At 38.6% G+C, this 10954-nt stretch overlaps 1 protein-coding gene across 3 annotated transcripts in view; it reads right to left on the bottom strand.

The window, feature by feature from the left end:
- RALGAPA2 (Ral GTPase activating protein, alpha subunit 2 (catalytic)) overlaps nt 1-10954 on the bottom strand; it is a 274630-nt gene that overhangs the window by 244703 nt on the left and 18973 nt on the right. For all 3 annotated transcript variants that reach the window (XM_005865977.2, XM_014539482.1, XM_014539483.1), the window contains exon 3: nt 3738-3795. In XM_005865977.2, coding sequence (XP_005866039.1) covers nt 3738-3795 — 58 coding nt within the window. The remainder of the gene's footprint in view (nt 1-3737; nt 3796-10954) is intronic.

Raw genomic sequence — 10954 nt, 5'->3', positions numbered from 1 at the left:
GGGGGAACGGGGGGGGGGGGAGTGGGGGGGGGGGGAAGAGGAACAAATGTAATCTGAACAATAAAGATTTAATTTAAAAAAAAAGTGTAGAATTACAAATCCGTAATCCCTAATAAGCAATTGCAAAATCTGAAAAGCTAAGAAATCTGAAGGTCTTTGTGTAATTTTTCAGTGGACAGGAACTGACCTGCTCTGAACTCATGTGATGTCAATACCTGACTAACCTGAGGTTCTGTTGAATTAGCCCACTGATGACGAATACTCCCATGTTAGGCTACATAAGTAATAACTCTCTTGGTTACAGGGTGCTGCCCAGATCCCTAGGAGTGTTATCTACAGACATTAACACTGTGTGAATATTCACTGTACATCAATACACCATAGTGCCATTCTAAATCTGAAATACTAGAGGCCCGGTGCACGAAATTCATGCACGGCAGGGGGGGCCGGGGTCCCCTCAGCCCAGCCTACACCCTCTAGCAATCCAGGACCCCTTGGGGGATGTCCGACTGCCGGTTTAACCCAATCCCAGGGATCGGGCCTAAACCAGCAGTTGGACATCCCTCTCACAATCCTGGACTGCTGGCTCCTAATCGCTCCCCTGCCTGCCTGCCTGGTCACCCCTAACTGCCCCCTCCCCCGCTGCACTGGCTCCTAATCACTCACCTCCCTGCCTGCCTGGTTGCCCCTAACTGCCCCCCCCCGGCCTGATCGCCCCTCACTGACTCTGCATGCCAGCCTGATATGCCCCTAACTGCTCCCCCTGTCAGCTGGTCACCCCTAACTGCCCCCCCTGCTGACCTAGTCACCCCTCACTGGCCCCCCTGCCAGCCTAATCACCCCCAATTGCCCCCCCCTGCTGGCCTGGTCGCCCCCAACTGCCTCCTCCTGCTAGCCTGGTCGCCCCACACAGCCTGCTGTTCAGTCATTTGGTTGTCCCTCACTAAACCCCTGCCGGCCTGGTTGTAGGCAGCCATCTTTGTGAGGTTGTGAGGGTCAATTTCAAAGCACATCTAGCTTGAAGATCATCATAAAAGGGATGTGGACCTGTTTAACATCAATTCCTACCTAATTTGATAAATCATGGAAAAATATACTTATCTGAAAAGAGCCTGTTTGATTCAAGCACTAAGTATATAATCATCAATTATAAGAATTCTTTTACATGCAAATGGTTAAACTTCAGCCATGTTCTGAAACATGGCTCATTCTGAGTACAATACAGGGCCAGCTTATTCTACTACTACATATGCTAGATAAACAACACCTGCTCTTAAGATGGCTCAGGAGACCTAGTGCTTGGAAACCCAATCCAGGAGTCAGTGTTCCTGGTAAGATGCTATCAAAGCTACTTGTACCAGCAATTTTAACAGTAACCATGTGGTATTAGGCAGAAGTAAAGTACTACCACATACTGTCTAGTACAGGGGTGGGCAAACTTTTTGACTCGAGGGCCACAATGGGTTCTTAAACTGGACCGGAGGGCCGGAACAAAAGCATGGATGGAGTGTTTGTGTGAACTAATATAAATTCAAAGTAAACATCATTACATAAAAGGGTACGGTCTTTTTTTTTTTTAGTTTTATTCATTTCAAACGGGCCAGATCCGGCCCGTGGGCCGTAGTTTGCCCACGGCTGGGTAGATGCACCAAGTTTCACAACATATTTCGCAAATTAATTTCCACACATAGTTCTAATAAATTTATTCATGCTGAGAGGAGCCTACCAGTCTTCAGACATTTTAAAGTACTATCTGAAGAAAATGAGTATGGTTTTCATATAAATTACAAACAAAATTAAAAGATTATAGCTAACACAGACTAAAAAAAAATACTTCATTTAGTTATTTCTCATTGTCACCAATTCCTGCTATATCATGGAAAATAACAAATCCCCATGATGAATCTTTAGCTTATACTTAACATTTGATTTAATTTTACTTTAATTTAAATATGCAACGTCAAAGCATCAATTAGCAGAAATGCTATCAATAACTCTCTAAAATTTAAAGAAAAACCTTCTCTATGTGTTTGAAAGATTTAAAGACCAGGGCACTTATCTTTAATAATTTAGTCATTCAGTTCAATAGATGTATGTACCACATATACTTTACTTTCTTTACATTTATAACATACTAGAGGCCCGATGCACGAAATTTGTTCAAGGGGCTCAGCCCTCGCAGCTGCGGTGGCTTGCCTCGGCCCTTGCAGCTAGCTTCGTCCGGAAGGTAGTCTGGAAAGGTTCTTTGGCTATCTGGTTTAATCAGCATATTACACTTTTATTATTATAGATAACTTTAAATTGTTTATATACGAATCAGTCACATTTTTCACATAAATAATCCTAAATTAAAATTAACATTCTGAATTTTAGAATATCCACTAAATATGCCATGTTCTTTCAGGTTCCATGTCTTTATATATTAATTTTTCTACCTAAAAAGCCCTTTCCACACTCACCTTTCAAGGCTCAGATTAAAATTACCTCTCTTGTGTTACTTGATTCCTCTGAATAGAATTATTCAACTTTTCTTCTTTGCTGCCATTACACTTCTTTCAAAGTGACAGTTATACTGTAATTATTTTTTCTCATCTAACCCCCACTAGGCAATTGGCTTATACAAAGATGGTGAGATATTCTTTGTTTTTGCCCCAGAACTTTGCACACAAATATCTCTCCTTCAGTAAATATTTGACTGTATGAATGATCAAATAGTTAAGATTCCATAATGAGGCTATGCTCTCCTCAAATACAATCCTGTACAATCCTATATAATAAAGGCTAATATGCAAATCGACCAAATGGCAGAATGACCGGTCGCTATGACACGCACTGACCACCAGGGGACAGACGCTCAACGCAGGAGCTGCCTCCTGGTAATCAGTGCACTCCCACAGGGGGAGCGTTGCTTAGCCAGAAGCCAAGCTCACGGCTGGCGAGTGCAGCAGCGGTGGCGGGAGCCTCTCCCGCCTCCATAGCAGTCAGACATCCTCCAAGGGCTCCCAGACTGCAAGAGGGTGCAGGCCAGGCTGAGAAACCCCCCACCCACGAGTGCACAAATTTCATGCACCGGGCCTCTAGTCATCTAATAAAGGCAAGTTGTAGGAAATGCCAGTCTTCTAAGGCTAAAGGACTAAACCAACACTTTAAACGGAAGGTCAAGTTCACAATCAATACCACAAATTATTCCAGTTGTGCTGTGAATACTACATTGAGATGTAATGTCCGATGTCAAGAGTTGGACAGAAAGGGCAGTCATGGCAACTTGCTATATTTCAAGTTCCCTCTTGCTGCCACATTCTACAGCATTCAAACAGAAGGATTTTGAATCAATGATCAAAGCTTGAAGAACAAGATATTTTTGTAAGTAAAAATGTAAAATTACTTTAAAATTCTAGATCAATGTTTTCAAACTTTTTTGCACAGGAATCCCTGGGGCTCTGGTTTAAAAACGCAGAGTACAATTCAGCAGGTCTGGCTGGGCCTGAAATTCTGAGTTTTTTAACAAGCTCTCTGTTGAGTATGCTGCTGCTATTCTACCAACCACACTTCAGTGTAGAAAAATATTATATTTTCCTTCAAAGTCCAGGTTGGTCTTGTCTTGGTTTTAACTAGCATACCCTTGCTGATTTTCCTTGCTATGACCTATCTTGATGGTGTTAATTATTTAAAAAAAATACTGAAAATTCAATGAGAAGAAATCTATATTACTTTAAAAAATATTTAATTGTTCTTACCTATACTCTGGTAATGCCATCGAAAGAAAATGCGTTCAGGTAGAAACTGTAGTATTTTCTATAAAAAAAAACACACAATAACAACAAAATCATAAGACATAAAAAGAAAATAAACTACAAATGAAATGAAATTTTTTCATGACAGGCCCATAGTGATTACTATATATGTTTCAGAAAATAAAATAAAAAAATTATTTGTAATAACATATATACTGTACTTTATCCTATACCCCTATGGGAACAGTTTCTTTTACTTGCCCCATGCAAGCTTCCTGAATGTTTTAAAGAGATTACTGTCCAGGTTTAATTCCCCCAATAGGTGACCATGATAAGAGGGTGACTGACCATGGCTAGAAAGATAAAGGCATAAACAGGCAGAGGCTGCCACTAATCCACTCCTTACAGCTGGACAGCAAATTCTTTCTTTAAAAGGGGATGTGAGCAGCACATCCCTATGTCTGCCACAATAATATGTGAATGATTAATTAGAATATTCTCATCATATGAAGAGATCGTGGAACTAAGAGAAAGGTACCCTACTTCAGGGACACAATCTATACTGACAATGCTTCTCATCGGTTGACTGTTGCCTCATACTGATGGAAGCCTGGGTGCCCTGAGTCCTTCCTGTACTTTTTCTGCCTCCTTCTTGAGCAAACGATACAGCAGAGACCCAGTGTCTTATTTTCTCATGCATTTTCCTCCAAGGGGCCTTGGCACATCAGCTACATTCCAGGATCATCTTCTGATCCCATCTTGCCAGTTAATTTTAAAATGTCTTATAGAAGATACTAAGAAAATTACTGTAGAGGTCCGGATAGATCTTATCTTGGACTAGACGAATGTCTGGCATGTGCACTGTTCTTTACTTTAGTCAGGAAACCAATTTGGCACTGAGTCATGCTTTTCAGATTTTCAAAATACTTATTTGTTTTCATGATTTAGGTTTCTTTTCTTAGTATGCAATAAAGAAAAATGTGGTGTGTTTTTTTAATATACAGAAAAATAAAGAATACAGCAAGTTGATGTATCTAGATGCTTGGGTACTTTCAGTTAGACACAAGTAATCTCTAACTTGTTCTGCTGGGCCTATCACCATCATCACTTCTGAATAAAAGTTTTCAGACTTACAAAGTGGATGAATTTTAAAGACACTTAAAAATAAACTCAATAATGTTCAGGTATGTAACACAATGCCCAATGCCAGAGCTACTAAAAATATTTCTAAAGGGACAGAATATTATAGAACTGAAAGCCAAAACACCATCCACACTGAAATTTCTTTTTGCACCCAAATATTGCATTGGCCATTTTTATATACTAAGTCTGTGAGGTCAAAAATAAAGACCCATACAACCGTCTGTGTCTAAATGCTAAGCCTGTCCCCCAGAAAGTCCCAGATGAACCTACTTCACTGAGGCATATACAATATGGCATTTCTACTGCAGCCAATATTCTAAGCTACACTACTGTGAATGCCATATAAACTATTGACACCTTATAGTTTCACTGGAGAGTAAAAATAAAAATTTTCAGGAAAGCCACACAGTGAATAAATATTACTTTTCAGAAAAACACATGGCTCTGTTTAATGCTCAGTGCTCAGCTACATCTATATGGTAATCCATTATAGCACACTCGAAATCAAAATTAGGTATTACTAACTGATCAGCACAACAGGGAATCTGTCATTCTTTTAACTGATTATCCATAGTTCTTTCTTCTTCAGAACCTACTGCATGACCAGGAATAATGTGAAATTTAAGCTGGAGTTTGTACAAGATGCTATCTATGGTGTACTTTAAAATTGCTATCGTTGTCCCATACACTGAAGGGGTCGTGAGTTCAATTCCTGGTAAGAGCACATTCCAGGGTTGTGGGTTTGATCCCTGGTCAGGCATGTGTGTCAGGAAACTAATGGATGTTTCTCTCTCACATCAATTTTTTCACTCTCTCCATCCCCTCCTTGCCTATCCTCAGGTAAGGATTTAAAAGAAATAAAATAAAATTGCTGACTGTAATTAAATTTTTGTGGGAAACATTTTTTTCAAATAATTACCAAATGACCAGTAGATTCACACTTGATTTCAATTCCACTTAGAAAGGGAAGACAATGAAAAATGAGAAAAATATTACATATTAGCTCATATAAGGTATACTAAAGCAATGACCAACAAAACATATCCCAAAGTAGAGGGAAAGGGGAGAAACTTTCCCTGAAACTAGCTGCATGATACAAGGATGCTAGGTCAAGAAAATGTTGACCAGGAAGAGAACAGAAGTCCAGTAACCTTTTGAGTTATAAATGCTCAGAAAACTATGATAAGAACTGAGTAGTTGTGTTTAAAAGAAACATCCTGTGAATGCCTGTGCTAAAAGGATAGTCTGGCTTTAGAAGGACCCAAGAGAGTAGGAGCCCAGCGGCATGGACACTTCCAGGTAGACCTGTGAAAAGGGCAACTTATTCTTCAATTGTCTTGGGCCTGGCCACTCATCTCTTACTAAAAATGACTTGACTTCCTGATATGGACAAGATATTTTTATTGAGCTCTGAATGTCAACACTTGTTTGGAACCTTAAATTTTAAGATAAATAGAACTAAAATAAGGACCTACTAAATAAATAAATAAACAAACAAACAAGGAGACCAGAAACAGACTCATAGATACAGAGAATATTTTGATGTTTGCCACATAGGAGGGGGGTTGGAATGGATAAAAAAGGTGAAAGGATGAAGAAGTATAAATTGGTAGCTACAAAATAGTCATGGGGATGTAAAGTGCAGTATAGGGAATACAGTCAATAATAATTATAAGTATGTATGGTGTCAAATGAGTATTAGATTTATTAGAGTGATCACTTTGTAAGTAATATAAATGTCTAATCACGGGGTTGTTCATATGAAACTAATATAATATTGTACATCAACTGTAACTGAAAAATAAAAAATATTCTAAATAAACCATAATGAGATAATACCTCATATCTGTCAAAATGGCTATCATCAACAAGTGTTGGTAAGGATGTGGAGAAAATAGAACCCTATTACACTGTTGGTGAAGATTGCAAATTGGTGCAGCCACTATGGAAAACCGTATGGAGGTTCCTCAACAAATTAAAAATGAAATTGCCTCATGACCCAGCAATTCCACTTCTAGGTATATATCCAAAGAAAACCAAAACACTAATTCAAAAAAATATATGTACCCCTATGTTCACTACAGCATTATTTACAATAGCCAAGATATGCAACCTAAGTGCCCATCAATAGACGAGTGGATAAGAAAGCTCTGGTACATATGTACAATAAAATATTATTTGGCCATAAAAAAGAATGAAATTTTACCATTTGCAATGAACCTATAGAGTTTTATGGTAAGTGAAAGAAGTCAGACAGAGAAAGACAAATATCACATGATTTAACTTATGTGTGGAATCTAAAGAACAAAATAAACAAAACAAAAACAGAGAAAAAACTAAGGATCGCCTGAGGGGAATAGGAGGCTGGGTGAAAAAAGTGAAGGAAATAAGAAGCACAAATTGGTAGTTACAAAACAGTCACAGGATGTAAAGTACAGCATAGGAAACATAGTCAATAATACTGTAATTACATATGGTGCCAATGAAGTATGGTACCTATTTGCTTTGTTTAACAATGGATAGGTTATTTTGATTTTCTGAATTATATGGATCATCCCATTCGATTAAATGCCTTATTGATTGGGTTGTGGTTATACTAGTCTTAGAAAGCACATTTTTCCTTCACCTGGGAAGGACAGCACAGTTATCCCAAGGTAAGAGGGCTCTAGACCCAAAACTGTAATTTACATAAACCCAGGTTACCCAAGGGCTCTAGACCTAAAACTGTAATTGAGATAACATGCCTAAGTTTAACTCAGGTTACCCAAGGGCTCTAGATAATGTGTTTATAACATGCTGTTTAAACTGCTTTTTGCAAACTAGGTTCCTCATTCCAGACCCGAGGGCTCTAGATAATGTATTTCAATGTATTTCTGTCAATTCAGTGACCCCGAGACCCAAAACTATAATTAACATGCTTAATTCTGCTTCTGTAAACTGCTTTTTTGCAAACCAAGTTCCTCATTCCAAACCTTGAGATGTAATCAATACCTTTGTGATCTTTGCCTATATAAGTCTGATTTTGCCACCATCTTATCACTATGAGATTTGGGGAATGGCCCCTCATAGTCCCGGATTGCAATAAATGTGACTCTTTAATTCGACTTTTTGAGGCGTCCTTCTGTGATTTGCGGGGTACATTACAACACCAAGTGGGTACTAGAATTATCGGGGGGATCACTTTGTAAATTATATAATTATCTAATCACTGTGCTGTACTAATATAAAATATTAAAACTAATATAAAATAATACAGAATGTCAAAAAAATGTTTACAAAAAAGCCAATAAAATCTGTTTAATTTACTCAGTTAAATTTTGTTCTTTAACAGTTTAATATTGTTCAAATTAAAAATTTTTTTAAAATAAAAACACCCTGCCTGGCCAGCATGGCTCAGTGGTTGAGCATGAACCTATGAACCAGTTTGATTCCTGTCGCACATGCCCCCCGGGTTGCAGGCTCGATCCCCAGTGTGAGGGATGCAGGAGGAAGCCGATCAATTATTCTCTCTGATCATTGATGTTTCTACTTTTCTCTCCCTTGTCCTTCCTCTCTAAAATAAAAAAAAAAATATTTTTAAAGAAATAAAAAATAAAAACACCTGAAGCTAATACAAATTAATATTGAATGAAAAATGTAATTTAAATTTTTTTAATTTTTAAAATTAAAAAAGTTAAAAAAAAACACTTGAAACTAATACGAAATGATTGTAAACTGCAACTGAAAAAATTGTAAGAATTAAAAAAATAAATCTTTAAAATTATACAAAAATGAAATTTCATTAACTTTTTTATATCATACTATTTTAATTCTGAATGATTTAAATTTGTATTAAAAGAAAAAAGGGAAACCAGCCTTGAATTGGATCCTAAGGAATATATAAGAAGGGCATTTTAGGCAGACTAAGGGGGATGGGGGTAGGAGGGAGGAGATCTGCTGCTTTGTCTGGGACCTTCAAAAGGTTGCCAGAGAGGACAGAAGTGAGATAGGAGATAAGGGATGGATTGGGAGGGAAAGGCCAGGTCAGGAAGGGCCTTGAAAGCCTTGCTGGGGAGTTCTAAAGGCCACAGGAGTCAGAATTACATTGCACAGAGAGCATGCCAGGTAGGTAAGGGAGAAAGAAGGGGCAGAAGATCCCAGACCTTGGAATAGAGAAAAACACTATCAATAGTGACCAAAATAAACAGACAGATACAAGTAGGAACCATTTTTATTAGATACTAAAAATGCAATGTTGAGCGGCACACTTGAAATCTATATGATTTTGTGAACCAATGCCATCCTTATAAATTTCTTTCTTAAAAATGCAATATTCAAAACTTGGAAGCATATGCATTTGAGAGACTGTAAGGTTATTTTTTCACTTTGCTTAAATTAAGATCGTGAAAGGTCTAATCTCTTTTTAAAGAAAATCAAATTGAACGAGACTCTTGTTTTACTTTTAATGAGAGAACATCCACAGACCTTCACAAATCTTCAAATTGACAACGTATAATTCTACCCACAATATGTTGTTTTGCCCGGAATAAAGCACTCACTGAAACAGATTTGGGAGGAGCCTTTTTACACAAGGATCTTGGGAGATTTGTCACAACCAAATCTGCCATCCTCTTCTTCATTTGATGCACGCTTCTATTTTCTGGCTAAAAACTACATTTCTCAGATCTCTTCAATTCTGGTACCAGTACAAGTTGGCTGTCTGTCTTTTCTGTGGCTGTCTTTTCTGTGCCATTTCTTTTCTCTCTCTCTCTCTCTCTCTCTCTCTCTCTCTCTCTCTCTCTCACACACACACACACACACACACACACACACACACACACACATCACTTCCAGAGAGTTTTTAGGTTACATGATGACTAGAAATCACAAAGCCCCTGTGAGTTGCCACCACGTGGTTCCCACCACCCTAGAAATTTAAGAGGATTTAAATGCTCACTTCAGCGCAATTAGGAAGTACTGCAGACCTGCAGTCATCTCTGGACTGGCCACTCCTCCAAGTTCACTCAGTGAAAGTCCGAAGGAGCAGCTGATGCCCTGCAGGCTTCAAGCCAGACTATTCCCTTCCAACCAGTCCAGTGTCACAAGCACATCAAACACTAGGTGTCACTCTGTAACAGCCACCATGCTATACATCCAAACAACAAGCTATAGAAAATTTATAACACAGCAAATATTGGTACAACTCCCTCCTAAATTTATATACATATATATATATGAAATTAACTCACCCAAATTGTATTAACACATTAATTCCAATCAATTAAAAGAAGAACACTCTACAGAGCGTCTGCTGTTCTAACAATAAATACAACATACTCAAGTTTTATTATGAATTTTCCATATAATTTAGCCTTAAAGGGTGCGGTTTCCACCATCTGCCCTTAAAGGGTTCTTAGAAACACTTGCTACTGCTGCCTCCCAGAGGACCTGCTCCGGAGAGTGTCAGTTACCAATGAGTCAAGTGAGAGGGACCAGCATGCCTCTAAGCTCAGGGCACCTGGGCTGCAGCAGATAATCGCAAGAATGTAATTTCAGACTTTCACAAACATCTTATCTCCAGTTTCCCTTCCCTGAAGGTAGACTGAGTAATTCAGTGTATCCTATTGGTTGAATCCCAAGTTTCACACCTAAGTCTTGAGGCATAAGGAACTCTATAGTCTTGAACATTAATTTTAAAAATTAAAATTTCCATTGAAAATGGCTCCTTTCACCTCAGACACTTGTAAGTTAATTAAAATTATTAATGTGCTATAATAAGATGATCAAATTTTAACCACAAACAATGCATTCAAAGAGTCTCCAGAAAGGACTAGATGTTTATGTTTTGTTGCTATCTTCCAGTTTGCAGAGCTCACAAACATTTCATGGTCAAAAGTAGACACCAGGCCCTGGCTGGTGTGTCTAAGTGGTCAGATGGTCTGCCCACACACTGAAGGGTAGTGGGTTTGATTCCCAGTCAAGGGCATGTACCTGGCTTGCTGGTTCGATCCTGAGCCCAGGCCGGGGCACGGGCGGAGGCAACTGATCTATGTGTCTCTTTTCTCTCTCTCTCTCTCTCTCTCTCTCTCTCTCTCTCT

The sequence above is a fragment of the Myotis brandtii genome, unplaced genomic scaffold (assembly GCF_000412655.1).
Source record: "Myotis brandtii unplaced genomic scaffold, ASM41265v1 scaffold217, whole genome shotgun sequence".
In the NCBI taxonomy this organism is placed as follows: Eukaryota; Metazoa; Chordata; class Mammalia; order Chiroptera; family Vespertilionidae; genus Myotis; species Myotis brandtii.
This window is presented reverse-complemented; position numbering and strand designations above follow the sequence as displayed.